This window comes from Lepidochelys kempii, chromosome 21, assembly GCF_965140285.1.
Source record: "Lepidochelys kempii isolate rLepKem1 chromosome 21, rLepKem1.hap1, whole genome shotgun sequence".
Classification (NCBI taxonomy): domain Eukaryota; kingdom Metazoa; phylum Chordata; order Testudines; family Cheloniidae; genus Lepidochelys; species Lepidochelys kempii.
The window spans coordinates 868,226-890,410 of NC_136400.1; the positions used below are offsets into that span (position 1 = coordinate 868,226).

Consider the following 22,185-nt stretch of genomic DNA (forward strand, 5'->3'; position numbering starts at 1 on the left):
GACGCCTAGGTCACAGGCAGAGGGATCCACAGGGCTTCCTGTTTCCAGCATGAATAATGCGTGTCCCTGCTGAGTCGTTGTCGCACGCTGCGTCCCACGTTCAGGTCTGGGCAGCTCGAGCTGTTTGTGAATTAAATGCCAGGTCAGCCCTGAGTGTGTGTGGTAGGAACAGAGTGGTGGGAGCTGAGATGCTGTGCGAGTTAGGGATCTCATTTTCCCTACAAGCTGCATATTAATGCTGGGCACTTCCCATCCTCAGAGGACTTTAGACATTAATAAGGCCTGCGGGGCAGGGCAGGACTGTCCCTTTAACAACTTCACCTTGCCCGTGACAGGCAGCGTAGGCTCTCTCCTCCTCTTTAGGCCTCTGGGTCCCTTCTGAGTGGGAGTCTCCAGGTTCCTTCCCTGCTGAAATACTCACTAACCTCCAGGTCCTGTGCCCTCTTTGCAGCTGGAAGGGGCTCAGGAGCTGCTGCGATATGCGTTCGTATGCCAGAGGGGATTGCTTGTGACACCCTCTGGGGCTGCTTCCCAGGAGCTGAGTGGAGCACCCTGCTGAGCCCCTTTGTAACCTGGCCAACAAGATGTTTAACTCCAAAGCTTCCTTCACACCTTGAGTGTCTTATCCTGTCCATTCCCAGCTCCCTCCCAAGCCTGCCTTCCTCCATCGTAAGACACTGGAGTTGAAAGCTGCCCGGGCATGCCTGCGTGGGAAGGACACGACCCTGCCCGTCACGCTGACAGAGTGGAAGCTGTTCCGAGCAGGGGACGCTGCTGGTAGGAAAAGGAAGAACCTTCCCCAGGTGAGACTTGCACGTTCTGCTCCTGTGTGAATCCCTGCTTCTTGTGTGGCATTTGTGACACTAACACTCCACCTTCTCTAGCACCTTAACGCTTTGCAATGGTCCTGGAGCCCCTCGGCCCGCAGATCAGAGCTTATCTCTGCTCTCCAGGTGGGCAGTGGAGACACTGGGAGGGGACGTGGCTTGCCTAGGATCACATTAGGCTCTCGCAGGTGGTAGAGGGGGGAATAGAACCCAGGAGTTCTGACTCCCAGTCTGGTTTGATAACCATCCTGACAGCATGAGTCTGCAAACCCCACGATAGCTGCCCTCCCACGTGGATGAACTGGTGCATTGGCATGTCAGTGCAGAGCCGGGGGGTGGGGGGAGTGACTTCCTCCCAGCCTTGGGTCCCAGGGAGCACTGGGGTTTGACTGGGGGATTGCTTTACAGGATAGGCATGTGCTGAGTGTTTTGTGGCATTAGATCTACTACTTACCTGTGGTAGCACCCGCTGTGTGCTGAGCACTTTCCAGGCATGCAGGGAGGACAGTCCCGGCTTTGAGGAACTTAGTGTATGGACAAACAAGTGTAGTGGTCGGGAGCCAGAGAATACCCATGGGGAGTTTCTCTACAAGTGAGCGTGACTCACGTCCGTTCCATTAAACTATCTGTCGATTAGCTCTTTCGGTGTAAGCACTTACTGTTTGGTTGGCAAGGCCTGGAGCGACTCTGGCTTTCTTGTGGGGGCTTGTTGCTCAGTTATTTAGACGGTTTGTCTATTTTCCTCATCTAATGTTAATAAAAGCACCTTGGCAGCTGTTCCATGTTAAAAGCTGCTGAACAGCTCATTAGAAATGAGCCTGTTTCATAACACTTGGGTATCGTTCTCCCTGCCGCTCCCTTCTGCGTGAGTAAGGGACACACACCTCTGAGGGCGGAAGCACAAAAGGGATTTAAGTCCACTGTCATGTTGGAGAAGTCAAACTTTGCTACAATTCCTGCCTGTATCTGCTTGGAATATTTCTAAAAGTTTGTATTAATTAAAAAACCCTAAACCCAACTCCATATCCAGCTCTCCTGAGCAATGCTACAATAACAAAACATAGCACATTGGATGGAGGGAATATCGTAGCTACTGTGGTGAGTTACCATTGGTTAGTGGTTTGAGCATGGGACTCCTGAGTTCTAATTCTAGCTGAGAAAACCCTGCTGTGTGGCTCTGGGAAAGTCTTAGGCATCAGTTAGTTCTTCTGTAAATTGGTATATTTACCTACTTGGCAGGGGACTGTGAAGTGGAGTGAGCTGCCTGCGAAATCTGTAGAAATGTTAAGTAGTAATACCCCTTTTTGTGCATACAAAGATTATTATAAACACCCTGCCTGGCAGCAGGGAGCATGGTGTCAAAAACTATGAAAATGCCATGATAGCAAGTAACCTTTTTCTGGGGTTAAGAGGGAGGGGAATAGTTCCCAAAAACTCAAACCTGTTCCAAAAATCTGGGAGCAATTTACATGCAGGAAGCCTACATTATTCTCCCGGCACTCAAAGGATTCAGCCGGGATTGCGAGAGAGGCTCAGAACAGGCAAGAAAAGAATTTCAGTCCAAAAAAGCCAATTCTTTCTCGAGCAATAAAAGCAAACTTGCTGCTTCAAGTGTTCCCAAAACCTCACTGGTGACTGAAATCTGCAAAATTAGGAGTAATAACAGAAAACCTCTAGGTGAGAGTAACAGAGGGAAGGAAGCCTTCCGAAGTGAAACAGCAGCTCCTCTGAAGGGCATCTCACTGCAGTCTCACTGCATTAACAGAACATGTCTGTCACTGCCCGAGAAAACCAGAAGCAGATCAGAAAACGAGGCAAGCTTGAAATTCAGCCTAGTTCATGGAGATGGGGGATGAGGGTTTGAGCTGGAGAACAGGTTCTGTTGGTGATGATCTTTATTTTTATGCAGTGTGTGTGGGGACAGAAATAACTGGGCCCCACCGTACTACCTTTGCTGGGAGCATGAATGGATTCTTAACACTGGGCAAGAGAGAACTTGACCTCCCCACTGTGTTTAAAAAATAAATCGCCCTACTCCTGAATCAGAAATGCCAGCAGGCTCCAACATGAAGCAACAAGGAGCTCCCTGGGTTGCTCCATGAAGCAACAAGACCTCCCTGGGTCTTGGGGCACACAGTGCCTTAGGATGGCAGTGGAGATGCCTTTTAACACCTTCAGCGCCAGGGGTGCCCATTTCCAGAAATCCTTATGGGTCTGGTATTAGCAAAGGCCCTAAAAAACAATTGGATCAACAAAAATCTAGCTGCTTCTGCTCTGCATGTTAGAATGCTGGTGCCTTTCTCTCTTTTGTTGCTTAGCCCACATACAGCAGTGGTAATGTTCAGGTTTCTTCTCCCTGTAGACTGGGCCCACCCGGGCCCCTGTGGGGCAGACGCAGCATTCTGTCCCCTCTGGGCATGCTAGAGTATAGAAAATGCTCGTTTTTTATAACCGTTCAGCTAAGGAAATGCCTTGGGGCAGGCCCCGCGTCTGTCGTGGTGTTACACACACAGCAAGTAGAGGTGAGTCCTAGAGTGCTTTAGAAAACATAACTGGGGTCTCAAATTGTCAGTGCATTCTGTACAATCCTAGGAAACTAGGCCAAGCTACGTTGAGGAGCTCTGGCTGGGCTCAGAAAGGATTGGGGTACCTGTAGTTGCACAGAGTTCTGGATCCTTTGCAGAAGGCTTCCTGGAGGCAAATCCTACAGGATGCTGCTGCTAGTTCCTTTATGGGTGGTTTGTCTTGTTCATAGCCTCAGACTTCCCTGTATCCTAGGCCCTGCTGCCTGTGCAGCCTGCTTGATAAGCCAAATATACAGCAACTAGTCTGCTGCCAGAGCACAAATGCTGCTTGTTTCCTTCCTTCTCCAGGGTGCTCTGTATGATGTCTCCAACTGGCTCTTGTTGTAATTATTCAGTCCTGTTAGACCTGTAGAGTGCCCAGTATCCAGAGAGTTGTGTTAACAGCATTGTGACCATAACTCTTTAGCAAGGGTTCTGCAAAGCCTTTCCTGAATGTGGTTACATCTGCTGAAGGTCTTCTGTGTGCTTTGCTGTGTCACTGCCACCTCCCTCCTCTTGTGTGCATGTGGCCTGTATTAATGTTTGCTTTCTCTTTGGATTCCAGCTTGTGTTAAAAATACAGGAGATCTTTGAGTCTAAACGTGGGAAGAAGAGGGTGAAGTTACTCACTTATACAGGGAAAGAAGCTCCTCCAGCAAAAGGTATGGAGACTGCCAGCACCGTTCTCTTCATTACATAGCACACATCTGACATGACAACGGACATGTCTAATTTACAACACACCACAGTCCTGTCAGCATAATGGGGGCTTCATACTGCAGCTAGTGCTCAGCGAATGAGCGAACTTTACCACAGCGGTTTGATTTTCAGAGGTACTGAGCTTCTGCATCTTGCACTGACTCTGGTGAGAGTTGCTGGGTGTTCAGCACCTCAGCAAATCAAGCCCTGTACGTCTCTTTAATCCAAGTTCGATAGTGTTACATATAGAAGATCCCTTTCTGTGTCTGAGTCTTCAGTGCTGGGGTAGCTCCATGCTGAGGTGTTAAAGCTATTTGTTGTGAGGAGGGCACGTGTTGCTCTCTCATGGTGCTTTCAGGTGCCCCTTTGGGGAGGGACACTTGGGGTCTAAAGCCTCTTTGGTTTCCTAACAACTTTAAATAAAGAATACAAACTATATCCAAACCTGAAGTGTTGCTAACTCACCTAGAGGGCTTAAATACCTACTCAGAATCTCCATGCCTGTCTATATCTCCCTGGAAGTGGTGGACCTGACTTCATCTCTGATGTTCTTTGGGATTTATATTATTACTATCGAAGGGCTGCTTTTGCTGAGATTTCTGTAATGAACAAAGTGGCTAATGAGCAGCCCTACGTGGTGTAGACTTAAGGGAGGTCTTGGATGTGACCCCTTCGGCAGCCATGGGTGTCACCCACCTTACCACTGCAACTATGATTTTATGGAAGCCTTGTTTCTTATTTCAGGTGAAACCAGTGGGAATGAAAGTGAGACGGAGAATCTGCCGAAAAGTGAGTGAGTGAGTCACCGGGGCTGGTCCTGTTGCCATGTCATAATTAATGCTGGCAGGGCTATATGGGATTAGCCACTCCTGTGGTTTTTGTGCCTCCTGTAGCTAATGGAGGAAGCTGCCACTCTTGTGTCAAACCAGCCTCTTGTGACAGTGAGATGAAAGGATCTGGAGGGGGACAGAGTCTGCATGTCGAGCCCCATATGTCAGGTTTCCCAGCCTCTTGGGCTGTGCCACTCACCAGCCAGTCACTCCCTCCTCTAAGTAAAACGCGTGTCTTGGAGTAACTCACCCCCGTGGATTGTCTCTGGTGCTCAGAACTGAGTACCGTACCCCTTCCCTCTTTTCACGTTTGCCATGCTGTGAAATGCCTTGTTTGGAAGGGAGTCAGTGAGGAGTAGATAGTGTGGTTCCTTGGCTTGATGTAAACACTGGAGGGACAACCAGAACTACAGGCTCAGATCTAGGTGTTCAGTGCTGACTAATCTGCTCTAGTTGGCACAGAAGGGATCTGAGCTTCCACTTAGCAGGGTTGGGAAATGAAATGGTAAAAACTTTGCCTGCAGCCCTGAACTTACTACAGATGAATCTGTCTAGCATGCCTGTAAATGTGATAGCTACATGCTGGAAGTACCCAGTGAAAAGGAACCAGTTGGATTACTTTAAATGTTTCCTTCCTGTAGATGAGGTACAAAAGCCCATAATTTGGGGCTGATGGCAAAACTCCATCCCTCTGTGTTGGGGGGTGGTGTGGAGGTAGTAGGCTGTCTTAAAATAGAGCAAATGAGTCACTGAGTGAGTCTGGCTGGATAGTACAAACCCACAGAGCATGTCTCACAGACCCTTTGCAGCCCCCTGGCTACGTCAGTGTTTCCCATGTGTTGCGTAGGGAGAGTCTGTGATGCTGCGTGGGACAGGCTGGATGGGGTGGAGATGGACTCTACCTCTGTTTTGAATTCCCTTGCTGCTGAAGTTGTCGCTCTTATGATGTAATTGCCTGGAGTGTGGCAACATTATGGAGATTGCACCTGCGCGCGAGCACACACACACACGCACGCACGCGCGCGCGCCCCATTGACAGAACGAGGCCCCTTCTCACTGTCTTCAGCAGCAGCAGCCCTGTTAGCACTCAGACAGTTCCTCGGGGCTGCTGGAGGTTAGGGGGGAGCCTCTGGGCTGTGACAAAGAATCAGCCTATAGAGGCATTGAAAGTATTGGGCTGCTAATAAAATCTACCAGGCAAAGCAGCTAGGGACATTACTGTCTCTCTGTGGGTGCTTGGTGCTTGTGGGAGCTGAGCTGGAGTATCCTGCTCTAGGAAGGAGTCACTAGGCTCAATGTCTCCGATGATCACGGTTACAGCCCCAGCCTCCTGTCACTGAATTGGTCCTTATCTCTCAGGTCACCATAAGCGCCTGCTGCAAGTACAGTCGACTTCCAAGAGGAACCCACACTATCAGACCCTAGAGCGGGATCTGATTGAATTCCAAGAGCAGCAGCTCTTTGAGCTCTTTGTGGTGGTGTCCCTGCAGAAGAAGCCATCAGAGACGACGTACACCCCGCAAGTCATACAGCAGTTCCCCAGCAAGGTGGGTGCCACGCAGATGCCTCGATCTGTACCAGTCCCATCAGCTTCACTTTATCTGTTGAATTATTTTTCCCTCCCAGCATTTCCCTCCTCCCTGGCTCTGTGCAGATGAGCAGAGCCAGGATGTCCAGTAGCTAGGGTTCTAACCGGCTGGGTTCAACTTCTGGCTCTGCCACAGACTCTCTGAGTAAGTCACTCATCCTCTGTCTCATTTCACTGGTGACAGCATTTACCTACCTCACAGGGGTGTTAGGAGGAAAACACAGTAAAGACTCTGCGATGCTTGGGGCACTATATTAACTAGACTGTAGATAGATACACTTCTCCTGGAAAGGGTGAATTTCTTCATTATTTATATGACCAGAAGGGACCACTGTGATAATCTGGTCTGACCTCCTGTGTAACACAGACCCCAGGCCTTCCCTGAATTAACTCCTGTTTGAACTATAGCACATCTCTTAGAAAAACATCCAATTTTATTTTAAAAATTCCAGAGATGGAGAATCCACCACCACAACCCTTGGTAAATTGTTCCAATGGTTAATTACTCTCATTGTTAAAATTTTGCACCTAATTTCAAATCTGAATTTGTCTTCAAATTGAGGCCATTGGATCTTGTTATGCCATTGTCTGTTAGCCCTCTATTATTGAATTTGTTACCCGGGTAGATACTTGCAGACTGAACAAGTCTCATAACCTCTCATTAAGCTAAGCAGATTGAGCTCCTTGACGCTTTCATTATAAGGTATACTTTCCAATCTTTTAATCATTTTGTGGCTCTTCTCCGAACCTTCTCCAATTGATCAACATCCTTCTTGAGCTGTGGGCACCAGAATGGGACACACTATTCCAGCAGCGGTCACACCAGTGCCAAATACAGAGGTAAAATAACCTCTCTAGATTTCTGTGCAAGATTTTCCTGGTTTTTTACGTCCAAGAATCACATTAGCCCTTTTGGCCATGGTGTCGCACTGAGAGCTCATGTTCAGCTGATTATCCACCATAACCCCCAAGTCCTTTTCACAATGTGCAGCCAGCCTGTGTTGCTTCCCAAGAGAGAGGCCCCAGCCTGTAAGCCTGGCCTGCCTTCTTTGTTTCCAGAGGTATGACTTGACATTTGACCATATTAAAATGCATATTGCTTCAAGATTTTCATGGAGAAAACATCCTTTCCTGTGACATTTTTCTTGCTATGCACAAAGAGGGAGTGGCACGACCCAGTCCTTGATTCTTACTGAGCCTACAGTACTTGAACCTTGTACTCTGGAGCCACTCAGAAGGTGAGGAGTTTTTTCTCTTCTCTCTCTGGTCTCCTCAAGGGTGCTGGTAGAAACTGATTTAAATGCTGGTCCGAAGAGACAGTTTTACTCCAGTTAACCTTGTTGCTTTAAATCCTGTATGTGCTTGCAGCCATTCCTTCCCCCTTCTGAGTGTGGCGATAAAGCTGGGAGAACAGCAGGGTCCAGCATGTAGTTAGACCGTGTGTCACTTGGAGCTGTAATTAAACCTGTTCTGGCTTTTACTTGAGAAGGGGTAAAGCTGCTCTACCCTAAAGTACCCAGGCAACAGCTAACTTGGGCCTGTCTGCTGCACTATAAACAGTAATTTACCAAGTTTCAGAGTAACAGCCGTGTTAGTCTGTATTCGCAAAAAGAAAAGGAGTACTTGTGGCACCTTAGAGACTAACCAATTTATTTGAGCATGAGCTTTCGTGAGCTACAGCTCACTTCATCGGATGCATACCGTGTGTTTCCACGGTATGCATCCGATGAAGTGAGCTGTAGCTCACGAAAGCTCATGCTCAAATAAATTGGTTAGTCTCTAAGGTGCCACAAGTACTCCTTTTCTTTTTAGTAATTTACCAAGTTCCTTTTGTAACATGGATGCAGCTGGGTTTGTTTTTGGTAGGCTGTATTCTGCCTCACGGTACATGGGGCTTGAGACGCATTCCCACAGTGTGCTCTGATACTGATCCAGTGTTCTGGATGTGTCAGAAACCCACGAAGAACCTAGTGTTAGTGGGACAATAATCCGTAGGATCTGGTATTGTGGGTGGGATTGGCAGGGAGTGAAAGCACATGGTAATGTTCTTCTCTTCCAGTTTTAGTGCTGAGAGAGAATCAAACCCAGGAGGGGTTTGGGTTTCCTCTGAAGTAATTGGAACTGAAAATGTTGCTGCTGAGCCCTTTTATGAAATGAGAACTGCTCTCCCCTCTCAGCCCATGCTGGCTGGGCTGGAATAGATTATTTATGTTTTTACTTCTCGTGGAAGGTGCTCAGATACCAGTGACAGGGACCTTCTGAAAGCCTGGGCAGACAATAACATCTGAAGACTCTGTTCAGTGTAGGACTGTGGAGCAAACTACATATACATCTCCTGTTTATCACTCTTCTTGCTCCTTGCAGTTCTGGTCACACCAGGGCTAGTGTGGGGAATCTCTGAGGCTGCCCTTTGCTATGCATTTGGGTCTGAACATGCAGAATTAAAGCCTTGCTGTGCTTGATGAGTTTGTTTATGGCTCTGTAGTTGGCAGTTGGTCTCAGTTTTGTTCAGTTTGCTTTATGTGGCTTTCCTTGATATTTGGGGGAAAAAAAGAATGAAACCCCATGGAATCTAGTCACTGTTTCCAATGCGGCATGAGTCAACACATCCCTCCTTGTCTGTGTATCAACAGCAGCCAAGATGAGGTCAGTCCAGCTTTGGCTATCCAGCTGCATTTCCTCTCCTCTCCTGTGGGTCTCAGCAGCGCACCACAAGATACTGTGGATTTTCAGAGTTTCCAGAAAAGAAGTCTCCTGGGTTCTTGCAAAAAGAAAAAAGTTATTGTTGGGAATTAGCATGCCCTTTCTGTAGGAGGTGCAGTCATTTCACCATTATGGGAGGGCAAGTGGGGCTGCAAGGGAATCTGCTGTATCCAGAGCAATAAGTGTTTGACATGCAGTTGAGAGGATTGTGATTAAACATACTCGGTGACTCACAAAACACAGAAAGGAACACTGCCAGCCCCTGAGAGCAGTCTCAATTCAACAGGGTGAAACTGAGCGGAGGTGATATACTCCCAATATTGAAAGGCAGTGAAAATTTGGTTTGACTGAGTTCTTCTTCCCTGTGACCATCAGAGACTGGGGAGGTGGGGACAGAGCATCTTCCTTCCCTACTGCATCTGTTCAGTGGATCAGTTCCAGTCTGCACCACATGGCTGTTGGCCTGGTTTTATGATGATACTGACAAAACTAAAGATTTTCTCAATGTCTGTTTACTCTTTGCCTGATTTAGAATATTTTGTTGAATGCAACCAGATTTACACAGGAGGATCTTTCATGCTGGGATTCATGAGGAAATATCATACCAGTAATTAGGGAGCACTGATTATACCTTGGGTGCTGTGATTACAGATTAGTCTTGACTCTAAAAATAGCATTGCTCCCAAGTAATCTGCCTGTCCCCCTCTTCTGATGTCTAGGGCCAGAAAAACTCCTGTGCAACGGGCATCCTTTGGAGACCATCCATGTTACCTTTCTAACCTGTCTCATCTTGTAACACTTGAAGTGATGTTGAGGTTCCCATTGGACTGTGTAGTGATTGAAAGTGTGACTCCCAAATATGACTTGCGTTCCTTGGAAAAGACCATATGATCTTTTTCTCTGCTGTTTCCCATAAGTGGTTGAATCCCTTACTCCAAATGCAGCTGAGTCAGTGGTCCCACAGGGAAGCGCTAAATGACCCCCACTCTGTCCTTCCTGAGCAGTTCTGAAGGTGGAAGTGCTCCTGTTCTCTCTGAAGGACTTTGACTCGGGCTGAGTGGAGGTAACTGCAGTACCTGATGTCAAAGAATTTGTGCCCTTCTTATCTCTTAATGATGCACGAAACCTTTCTCCCTTCCCTCCCTTTGTAACAGACCATAGGAGGGATATACTCTCCTTACTGTGCAAGCTGGGATCCCCGCCTATTAGACATACAAGCGTAACCTTGAGAAGATATTTCTGTTCTATTAGTATCATGGCATCTCCTCTCAAGAGGACTGAGTGGGACAGTCTCACCCTGCAGTGATCACCGGGGGAGCTCTCCCAGCTTTATTCTATTATAAGCTGGGAAATGCCACTAAACTATATCCTCAGCTAAACCTAGTAGGCACAGGATGTAGCAAAAAAGTCTGTTGTTCGGTTGGAAACATGGGACCAGGAATTAGCTTTTCTCTTTGTGGAGCTGAGCATCAAAACGGTCTAATGATAAATAAGTACGTACCAGACCTGTAAGAGACCTGGGCTGAATCTGTTGTCAAGGCTGCACTGGGGCTCTGTGCTTTGAGTTGCATGGAGCAATATGAGAGGAAGCTGGGAATTTGGTGTAGCCAGAGTATATTCTCCTGCAGTCCCTACATCAGGCTTTTGGGGTTGATGCACACAAGCCCCTGCTGCAGGGTGGAGACTATACCTATTACAGTGAATGCTGCCACCATTGTTCTGAGATCCTGGGAGAGTTGCCCTGTATAACAGGCATGTGTTACCTTTCCCAGCCCGAGCATCCTTTCAGGCAGTCAAAGGATACCGAGGAGAGGCTAAAGGTCATCCCCAGGTTCTGCTTTCCAGATCCCAAAGCCTGGCTTCCAACATCAGAGCTCAAAAGGTAAAAGCTTGTGTTGTGATTAGATACTGGTTTCTGAGTTCCCAATGAAGTAATCGAGAAAGACGTGATGCCGGTGCTGGGTGCATAGGAATCTACCAGCCCCTCGGCAAAGCCTAGGTGGCTGTAGCTTAATCAAGATGAAACTGAAGAGATAAGCCAAGGGAAGGGGAACTCACTGGAGGTTTTGATCCCAAAATCGAGAGAGTTAGGGGAGGATAAGGTGCAGGGGTGGTCCCCGCCACCCCATGCAGGGCCATCTCTCCACTCATCCCCATTCCTGCTATTCCCAGCAGAGCCTCTACCTTATGTAGAGTCTGCAGCACTGTCCTGAGGTTAGTTCCTGCCTGCAGTGGCTGCTGCTTTTGGTGCTTGGCAGAGTGGAGGAGCTTGGAGATAGCATCCTGATGAGGAATCTTCTGCAGCTTACAGGCATCCTGGCCCCCTATGTGTGGGAGGGAAGGAGTCCGAAGCCAGGGAGCAGCTTCTAGGTCTCCCACATTGAGATCAAAGGGCTGCAGATGGGGTGTGGGGTGTTGCACTTACTCCACATTACTTCAGCCCCCGATTGACCTGCTCCCCTGCGAGTCCCCCTCCTCCACAGTCAGTGAATTGCATGGTGAGTCTGACTCTTTCTGTTCTTGGGTTCCTCAGTGAAACCTTTTCCTTCGTGCTGACAGGCGAGGATGGCAGCCGCTGGTTCGGTTACTGCAAGAAGCTCTTGGTAAGCAGCTGTTTGTGAGACATGCTGCCATAGAGAGGGTCCACACTGATGGGGGTGGAGGGTTTTGCAGTCCAGCTAGGACCTGGATCAGCAGCAGCTTGTTGGCTAGGTATGAGCCGCATTGCTCTTAATGTGGGTTCTGGGGTTACCAGCCCTCTCAGACAGAGTAGAGCAGCAGTGCAGAGGGAAGGTGCGTGGTGTTGTCCGTACCCCATGGCACACAATGCCTAGAATGAATGGGGGTGGTGTGTGCAAGAGCCAGTTTTTGGGACTCATTACTCCCCTTGAGTTTCTAACTGAGTGCAGAGGGATTTGTAGTGGAAAGCACTCAGTGTGGAATTCAGTCACATGGGCTGAATACGTTGGGAGGCTTCAATATCCTTCAAGGCTGGCATGAGCATTTGTTGCCTTGCTTCCCTTGCTCTGCTCCAGGTGTAACTCTCTGCGTTCCCCTTGCCTTGTAGCCAGAAGGGAAAGGGAAGCGGCTCCCAGAGGTGTACTGCATGGTGAGCCGCCTGGGCTGCTTCAACCTCTTCTCCAAGGTGAGTGAGAAGCCTACCCCACGTGCTACAACCTGCCGCATCAGTCCGGCCTGTGCCTCTCAGCATGCTTTTCTGACTGTTGGAGAGCTCCAGGAAACAGCTGAGTTGCTGCAGTGCAGCCTCTAATAGCATTGCCGCATCTGACAATAGTAACCTTGACCCTGGGCAGGTTGGTTCCCTGCTGCATGTTACCCAAGTGCTTTGTCTAGCCCAGTTTAAATGACTCCAGCACTTGGGAGACCATTCCACAGCCAAATCCACTTCACACTTGGGAGAGGGTTCCTGATGTGAAGCCTTTGTGTCTCCTCTCTTCATGTCATCTCTTCATTCCTACTTACATGCCCATGGGGTGTGCAAATACCAGTTAGCCTCCATGTCAGTGATTCTATTCTGATTGGTTTCACAGCTCTGTAACTAAATATCTGTGACCACTATATGCCTGTCTGGGAGGAATCCGATATTCTGAGGAGATTCTGAAGGGGTGTAAAAGGGATGTCTCAAAACTGAAGTCAGTGGGAGTCAGTGAAGTCAGTATTTGACACTGCTGGAAATCAGCCCATTAAATTCCAACAGCAGTTTTATTCCTGAAGTGGGCATGTCCCACCTATGATGGGAATTCTCAGCAATGTAATGAGATTTATTGACCATGCTGGGGCCCCCAGAGCCAGTTCCTTGCTTCTGTTAATGGTATCACCAGCTGATTTTTTTAACGTTGCCCACTCTCTGCTTGCGTTTTGATGTCCCTATGTGACGCATCTGTGCAGGAGCCCTCCCCAAGGTGAAAGTCAAGGTCTAAATCTGGATTAGAGCCCTGATTATTGGAGCTGCAGTTTGTGGTCACACATCTAGAGATATTTCACCCCTAGTTCTGTCTTGTGCTGCAATGACAATACAACAACCGGAGACTTTTCTTGCAGATTCTGGATGAGGTTGAGAAGAGGCGAGAGATGTCCCCAGCCTTGGTGCACCCGTTCATGCGCAGTGTCATGGAGGCCCCTTTCCCTGCCCCCGGACGCACAATCACTGTGAAGAGCTTCCTGCCAGGAGCAGGAAATGAGGTAACTGTGAAATCAGGACTTGGCTGCGGATGTGGGTTGCTGTCTATATAAGGTGACTGTGTGTGGCTGGTATAGTGGTGCTTGACCAGTTTGCTGTTGTGCAGTGCTGGCTGTAGATTTCTCAGAGTGAGGATTGTTTCCTAAAGTCTCCACACAAGTCACTGGAGACAACTTTGCTGCCAAGAATGTAAACTACAATAGAAATGAATCTTGAGACTTATAGAGAAGGGGTGAGTTCAGAACCTTGCGCCACTCTCCAAGAGTGAGACAGCGCATATGATACTCGTGAGCCTTTGCATCCCACTTTTTGTAGAGCATCCATTGTTTCGTTTTCAGACACATTTCCAAATCCCCAGGTCTGTCTCTGCATTGCAGTCTCACTGTGCATCTCTGACTCCTTGCATCTCTGCTCTGCTTTCAGGTCATTGAACTCTGCCGTCCGTTGGATTCCCGGCTGGAACATGTGGATTTCGAGCGCTTGTTTAAGTGCCTTAGTGTCTGCCATCTGATCCGGGTGTGTGCCTCTCTCCTGCTGGAAAGGAGGGTGATCTTTGTTGCGGACAATCTGAGGTGAGAAATGAGTCAAACACATCTTGCTTTAAGAAGTTTCATGTTTCCTTCTGCTTCTGTGCCTTTTTTCCTGAACAAATTAATGTTTTATTTCTTTCAAACAGTTGCCTTTTAAGAGCTGCTTGGGGCCCTGTGTGTGCTAAGAGCTTAATAGTGCACAAGTTGCCCAAGGCTCTAGGCATCTGGATGTAGGATCTTCAGGCTGCCCTGGGCCCCATGCATATGGACAGTCAGTCAAGACTGTTTTCATTCTGCACATGAAAATTTAACCTGAGTTTTAACTGCAGATCTGTTAAAAGCTGGATCAGAAGTTGAGTCTAAATGGTGCACTTCAAAAGGAGACAAGGGAGCATTTAGTATGTGACCTAGCAAGATAGACTTTATCTGACAGCTGTGTATGCTGCTTCTGTTCCCCAGCTCCCTTTGAAGAGCAGGATGTGAATAAGTGACTATATAAATGGAGACCTTGGGCTCCTTCTCAGTCCTGGTGTGTGTGAATTACATTTTCCCTGAGTACTGGGCACTTGTCACTTAACTCTGTAGCTGGGATCTCACTATTTAATGTGCTGACAATTTATTGTGTTTTTTCTCTCCCTCTAGCACCTTGTCTAAATGTGGCCATGCTGTGGTAGCAACACTTTACCCTTTCACCTGGCAACACACCTACATTCCTGTTCTACCAGCATCCATGATAGATATTGTCTGCTCGCCAACCCCATTCCTTATTGGCATTCTTTCTTGCTCCTTGCCGCAGCTCCAGGACCTGCCCATAGAAGAGGTGAGACTTGGGGATGTTACAGAGGAAATGCAAGGGGTAGTTCAGATGCTGCTGGCCTGCCAACCATGTGGGAGGAATTCTGTGGCTTGTTTTATTTTGCGAACATACTAAATTCTCCCTTAATATGGTGCACACAGAATCTGTAGGTGACTTGCCAGCCACTAATTGATGTTCTGCAGGCTTTTATTTTCTAAGGGCTTGTCTACACTTACATTTTATAGCGCTCAAACTTGCTGGCTCAGGGGTGTGAAAAATCACCCCCCTGAGTGCAGCAAGTCTGAGCACTTTAAAGCGCTAGTGTAGACAGGCTCCAAGCGCTGGGAGCTAATCCCATCGTGGAGGTGGATTACCAGGAGTGCTGGGAGAGCTCTCTCCCAGTGCTCATGCGTGACCATGCTCACACTTCAAAGCGCTGCTGCGGGAGCGGTCCCGTGACAGCACTTTGAAGTTTCCAGTGTAGCCATGCCCTAAATTCCATAATTTTCACTGTTTTGAAAGACTGGATACATTTGTGTAAAATGTGTGGCTTGCGTGGTGCTGTGACTGGTGCTTTTCTCTCTATAGCTGCATAGTTGAGCTAGGCATAATAATGGTTAATGTCTGCTCCTCTTTCCCCAGGTACTGATTGTTGATCTTTGTGCTGACAACTTTCTGCAACAGGTGAGTAAAATAACCTTTCCAATGACCGATGGCTGCCCAGCATGTAGGGCAAAGGGTCACTCCATAGGGCATCACAGGATAAATATGTGCAAGAAACCCAACCAAGTACCAGGCCAAACAGACCTAGATCTGCAGGGCTCCAAGGACAGGACAAAGTGGTGCCTTTCTTCTGATCCTCTGTTAGAGGGAGATGGTACTGGCCTGCAAGTTCCAGAGTTTGCATGGGATACATAACCCTCAAGAATCAAGGTACTACTTACTTGGCTTAAGCTTAAGGCTGGCCCAGATATCTGTAAGTGCTTCCTCTATGTGGAGGAAGAAAACTAGGCTTCTGTGTTGCTTTGACCTCACTCTGGTCTTCTTGTTCAAGGTAAGGCAGCTGAGATTCTGATGTGGAATAAGATGGTTGGAAACAGAGGTATGAGTCCACCCAATTTAGGCTTAATCAGTTTTTCCCTTTATACATTTTCAAACAGAATACTGTCAGTTCTAATTTTTGATCACATGTATGTATAAAAAACAGATAGTCAACAGAAAAGACGGAACAGGCAGGAGTCCAGCTACTGAGTTCCAGGGTACCAGGAAGCTCTTCTACACTTCATGATGGTCATCTCAATTTCTGGACTGGTGTTCTCCAGTTTGAGCCTTCGTTCACTTGGTTTCTTATATCTTTACACATTACATTTTCATTAGCTTTCCTTCAATCAACACTATTTAACTTTATATATAGCCAGTTACACATTTACCCAAACTTTCATAATTTGTTTTGTTTTCCATTCTGTTATAAATCATTAACAGTACATCAACATTAAACTAACAAAGTGTAACCCTTTATTTTCTATCATTCAGCAATTTTCTTCATAGTTTAATTTTACAATTAAGTATATATGAATCCTAAATTATTCATTAACATAACCTTTATTTTTTACTTGAGTAGGAAAGTTATGGGGAACAATATGATCTTAATATCAACATATCCTTATCTTTTCCAAACATGAGTTTTTAGGGGACCTTTTTCTCATAGTTTAGCATTACACTTTAAAGTCATTAAAAAGCCTTGTCAGTAATTTTGCCAATTGCATTTTGAGGGGCTTTATTCCATTTAGGGCCTAGATGTGTAATTGTTTCCCAACAGCACAATTTTCCTGCCTGTGTTTTGGCCTCCCTTCTATTCTGGGCATTTGTTCTCCACAAGGTTTCTATTCTTATTGTCTAATCAGTTTGTTTCCAAGATTTGGGTTTTTTTGAAAAAACACCACTGTTCACTTGGGATTTTATGCTAGTCTCAAATATTCTCTCTTGTTTGAAAAATGCTTTGAGATCCTCAAATGAGAGTTGCTGTATATACATTTTAGAGTATTGTTTAGTGTGTGTGTAACAATTCCCTAAGTAGAAATAAAGCCTTATGTTTGGGGCTAGTGGTCATAGTGAATTCTCTGAGCTGTTTTGTTAATTTTAGAATGCTGGATGATTTAATATTCTACTTAATTATAGTTCTTTTTCAAATAATATCACTTCACTAGTACTTCACACTTTAGTGCCATACTAATTTAGCTAAGCATTTTGACACCCTGGGAGGCAACTCTGTATTATCCCCAACAGAAGGGGAAACTGAGGCAGAGAGGTTTAAATGACTTTCCTGATCTCCGTCATACTTGGTTCACAGGACAATATTGGACATTTTTTCTTTGGCTTAGTCTTATAAAGTCCTACAGAGACTATAAATGTCCTTGCTGAAACAGTTCCATTTCCGTTGTGGTACTGATATGATCTTATTGCCTTTTTTCCCAATTGAGAATTCTCTTTGACTCACTGTTCTACTTTGCATTGCAGCCAGCACATGGAGTCTGATAGACACAGGTATTAAAGGATTAGTGCCTCACCAAGACTGACGTTGTAATTTGCTCTTTCTCCACAATAAATTTTGTTTGGTGTTTTATCATGGACATGTTCAGAGTTTGGTCTGCATACTGGGTGTGTCAGACGTGAAAGTCTTGTTTTGTATAGAGTATTTGTAATATGGGAATTTGAATTTAGCTGCTTTAAGTATCTGGTTTAAATGTTTATGTTTGCTTGTCATGTTTTCATTTTTGTGGCCACAAGGGGCACATTCTATGCTGTCAGTGCATGTGGACACCATTCCATAGAGTAACTCAGATATGATCACTTAAACTAGCATATCACCAGAATCCCTTTCTCTGTTCGACATGGGCAAGTCTGTGTATTGATGATGTGAGATGTAATTCATGTGCCATAAGAGCCATCTCTCTTTGTTTAGGTATCAGACGAGGATGAGATCCTACCTCATAAACTCCAGGCCGCGCTTGGACAGATTTTGGAGGAACGAAATGAAATTTTGTCTCAGGAGCAGATTTACACACAAGGTGATTGTACCAAAGTGTTTGCACTATATGGAAGCCTGAGAGATTGCTCTGGCCTAGATGAGAGAACATGCAAATTAGAGATAAATGTTGGAAAGTGGCTGGGGCCACATGCTAACAAGTTATTTCCATGTGATCTCACTGAGAGAAGCTTTTCCATTTGGGTGTATTATAAAAAGGCAGAATGAGAAATGCAGTGCCCTAGATTTGCCTGATCCATGTGAGACAGCGCTTGTTCTCTTGGTGGTAGTTTTGGGTTTGTGTAACCCTTTTTACTCAAGGCACGTCAATAGGTCCTCTTCATTAAACACAAATGAGAGAGTTGCTGTACTTCAGAGTGTAGTCTGACACATTATGTGCAGAATCAGAGTTTTATACAGTAGCTTTTAAACTCGCTTATCTCAAAAGTGCTTTACAAAGCAGTGAATCATTCCAGGCAAGTTCATCAGCAGGTCTGTACTAAGTAATCACTCAAATTAAGTTCTGATACCAATTTGTGTGTCTGGTGCAATTCCTATATGTTACCACCCATTATAATGGTGGTGACCCTTCTAGCCCTATTGAGCCAGAAGGATGGCTGTTACTCTGGTGGGCTTTTAGGAAGAGTGAAGGAGATATTCTCCCAGGAGACTACTGCAGTGTGAAATAATGACTTTTGTGTCCTTCTGGTAGGTGATGTAACTCTGAACTCCCTGGTCTCTGAGGCCTTTGTACAGTTCTTTGTGGAGATTGTGGGACATTACTCCTTGCACATGAACGTCACAGAGAAAGGAGAGCGGGTGTTCCAGCGAGACCCATTCCGAAAGTCCCACACCTCCCGCAATGTGCGCCATTTCCTGGACCTGTTCATGGAAACACAGATGTTTGCAGGATTCATACAGGATCGGGAACTCCGTAAGAGTGGGGTCAAAGGTGAGACCTGCAATTCCCGCTGCTTCCTCTTAATGTTCTGGTGCACAAGTCACTTTTGTATAAAATGAGAAATGTATATATCAGTGTGACCCTGAAAGGATACTCCTGTATGATTTAAAATCCTTAGAAGCTGGTTCAGAAGAGACTGAGGGATCCTAATCATAGTAAGTATCCAAGCTCTGTGCTTGCCATCTGCCCTCTTAGCACTTTGGCCGTGTAATGCAGGAGCTACTGGGCTCTGAAAGGTGCTGATAGCTTTTAACCCTTCTCATTTTCAAACAGAAATGATCTCTACTAAGCCAACATATTTCTCAAATGGAAAGCAGAATCTCCTTTTTGGGCCTAAGTACATTACTTTAGCAGGAGTTTGTTCCTGCAAGATGGGGCTCCATTAGATTATGCTTTTTGTTATCAATGGTGTAGCTTGTTCCATTTCTTTGCACATTGCAGCTCAAGTGGCTAAATGATATTTTTCTTCCCTAGGCCTGTTTGAGGTCCGTGCCTTGGAGTATTTGGAGACCATTCCAGAGACTGAACCAAGCGGGATGAACAAAATTCTTCGCAGTCTGGGTAAATGTTTGGTTTTGTTGTTGGCCAGGTCAGTTGTTGAGCCTGCATATAAAGGTGTCCACTGAGCAGGTAGAATGTGGCCAAAAGGGGAGCACATTTTCTACCTTGCATAGTCTTTTACTTTTCTCAGGTGCTGCAAATTCCCCAGAATACTCAAAATGAGCTGCAACTCATTTCTTTACAAATCTATCCCCTGCCAGTGACACTTGGTACTTCTCAACAGGGATGTTGAGAAATCTTGGGCTAAAATAAATGGTGGTAGCCCCATCCCTGAAGACATGTAAAACAGGGCCAGATGAAGCATTAGGGAACAATCCTGCATTGGCTGAGAATGAACTAAAGAGCCTTAAGTCATTTCCATCTCAAACTATGATTCTGTTAGCCAAGATGGTTTCATGCTTTTGAAACTTAAGACATTGTGTTTAATTTACTTCTGATTCTGGAGCCTCTTCAGATTCTAATTTGTCTTTGCTTTTCTCTGTAGGAAGTAAAATGAAATTTCTTCAAAGGAAGTGAAAACACAAGTGCTGAAACACTGATGAAGAGGGATGTATTCATCACTTGGACACAAAGAGGAGTTTTGTATACAAATGCTGCCACCTTGTCCAAATGGTGTATCAGATGTACGGATTGGGCTGCAGCTCAGTCCATGGAAAGCTCAAATACTGGGAGAAAATGGAAACAAAAAACTGAGTACAATCCTTCAACTTCATGTGCCTGGTTTCACTGGAGTGTTGTAGAGGCAAACTGGAAATGGACGCAGGTGGAGAACTTGATGCTGGAGACGCTAATCACCTCATCCCCAGAGATGGGGAATTTTAAAGGGGAGCTTTTTTCTTTGTGAAGCTTCAGACTCCATACTTTTGCTGCTTGGCCTGATGAGCCATTCTTTAGGAAAAGTTTTCTGTTTGGTTAAAACCAATACAGCATTTAAGGACTAAGCTAATGTAATCATGAGACAGGGCTGTTGGTCATGCTGTGTGAATACTAGCACACAGAGAGGGTTCACGGGGCTGCCTTAGGAGCTGGAAGAATTGCTCTGGCTGCTGTTCGGTTCCCTTTTGCTGTCTCTCCTTCGAGTGCACTACCATATGCATGGTGTATGGTTTTGATAGCACCTACATATTCTTTGTTGGTTGATCTGAACTCAGAAATAGCTTCATTCAATGTAATTTGGACATCCCAGCTGTTTATCACAAAGCTTTACGTTTTTGAAAACCAAGTGGAAATGTCAGCTTATTTTTTGTTGATTTGACCTATATTCTGATTTCACACTGCCCAGTGCTCCTCACCCTTCACACAGACACATGGAATATGCTTGTCCTTTACCTTATTGCATACACTTAACTGCTATAAGTTTGATCTGGGTGACTTCCACAAAACAGAACTGCATTTTTTGGGGATAAAATGGCATCATCTTTGCATAGGGAGCCACAGTAATTCTTTAAATGTTGGCATTAAAATCAACTGTTTAATATTGAATCAGTGCAAATGACAGGAAAAGTCACTCAAGGATGCAGATGCTGAGCCAGATATTTTTAAAGGATTTTAAAAACAGATCCTTTTTTCCTCTAAACTTTCTCTCTAGCTGCTTTGTGCCTTTACTGTGGAATTAAAAAGTTGGACAAATGTGATTTCTTCCTTTCCTCACCCTGTCTTAGTTCTCTGCTGTTGAGAAATGTGGGTTCCTTAGCATCTGTTGTGGGGGAAGAATATAGATACAGTGGGTGATGGCAATTCAGTCCCATGATGGTTTGAACATAGTTTACAATAGTTGCCTGGGTTTGTATTTAATATATTTATGCCAGTTATTTATTCAAAGTAATTAATGATATTTCCCTATTGTATTTAGCCACTTAATCAAACCATTCTCTAGGCCTCTGTGGGCCACTGGCTGCAGTTAGAGGATAGTTTCTGATGGAGTTTTATCCCATAAACAGATGTTTACATGTAACTGAAACAGACTCTGACTGAATGCTGAGTGTGTGTAATATACAGTGACTCCCAATAGTGAAGTGATAAGTCTTCTCTGGTACTCTAACTTAAGGGCTAAGAGAAAGTACTAGCCCTAGGTGGAGGACTTGGCCCATGGAATTCATGCACTAGTTTGACCCAGCAGAGATCAATTCCTGTTACAGGCTTATAAACAGAATGAGCTTGTGTTCCTCACTAGAAGCTTGTCTACATCTGAAAACAGCTGCCTGATAAGCTGTCTGTACCCTAGATACTTTTTCTCCTCAACAAGCAGCCAAGACTTGAGGTAAGTTAGGGGTGTGTGTGGCTGAATAGTAGAATTCCCTATAAAGCCTGGTAGCTAGAGTTAAGAGCTGAAGGGGAGGCTTTAGCATCTCTAATGCTGGGATGCTGTTTGTTTTGACAAGAAACTTTAGATTTGTGTTAACTCACTTTTTCCAGTTCTGTTTTAATCTTTCTTTTAAATCTTTTGCTTAGGTCAGAACTAGTTATCTGACAAGCTCATTCTTCATTAAATCTAAGCTCAAGTGTTCAGTTCCTAAATGTGAAAGTACATAAAACATATTAAAACAATGGCCTTTTGTGGTTAATTAGTTTCTCTGTAGCCCTCAGCAACTTATTACTGTGGCTGTGTGGGTAAGGGCTAGCCCAGGGTAAGTTCAGCCTGCAGGAGCTACAGCAGGGAGGCTGGTTCTAAATGGAGTCTGCAGCCACCTACAGCTTGTCAGTCGCCCTTCCTCAGCCTCAGGCAGCACCCCGGGGGTGGGTAAACTGACCGGGGGTGGCTGCAGGCAGGGACCCATCTCCGTTTAGGAACTTTGTCAACATGGCTCCCTTCTGTGGCTGTAGCCTTTCCGCACAACTGCCTAGAGCGGCTACAGCCCTCAGGGGCTGCCTACGCTGCTCCCTCGTCCCTGGCGTAACCC

At 45.9% G+C, this 22,185-nt stretch overlaps 1 protein-coding gene across 13 annotated transcripts in view; it reads left to right on the forward strand.

Annotated features, from left to right (window-relative positions):
• Window positions 1–21,809, forward strand: part of DENND2C (DENN domain containing 2C) — a 47,262-nt gene extending 25,453 nt beyond the window's left edge. For 8 of the 13 annotated variants that reach the window (XM_073320193.2, XM_073320187.2, XM_073320190.2 and 5 more), the window contains 15 exons: window positions 642–803; window positions 3,957–4,053; window positions 4,835–4,879; window positions 6,280–6,467; window positions 10,984–11,093; window positions 11,745–11,814; window positions 12,279–12,356; window positions 13,274–13,414; window positions 13,836–13,984; window positions 14,585–14,762; window positions 15,381–15,422; window positions 17,701–17,806; window positions 18,476–18,715; window positions 19,199–19,285; window positions 19,770–21,809. In XM_073320193.2, the coding sequence (XP_073176294.2) occupies window positions 642–803; window positions 3,957–4,053; window positions 4,835–4,879; window positions 6,280–6,467; window positions 10,984–11,093; window positions 11,745–11,814; window positions 12,279–12,356; window positions 13,274–13,414; window positions 13,836–13,984; window positions 14,585–14,762; window positions 15,381–15,422; window positions 17,701–17,806; window positions 18,476–18,715; window positions 19,199–19,285; window positions 19,770–19,801 (1,725 nt within the window). In that variant the 3' untranslated portion in view covers window positions 19,802–21,809. Of the gene's footprint in view, window positions 1–641; window positions 804–3,956; window positions 4,054–4,834; window positions 4,880–6,279; window positions 6,468–10,983; window positions 11,094–11,744; window positions 11,815–12,278; window positions 12,357–13,273; window positions 13,415–13,835; window positions 13,985–14,584; window positions 14,763–15,380; window positions 15,841–17,255; window positions 17,283–17,700; window positions 17,807–18,475; window positions 18,716–19,198; window positions 19,286–19,769 lie in introns of those variants that run through there. The other 5 variants (XR_012155838.2, XM_073320196.2, XM_073320195.2 and 2 more) reach the window with 5 other exon arrangements.
• Window positions 21,810–22,185: the final 376 nt, after the last annotated feature.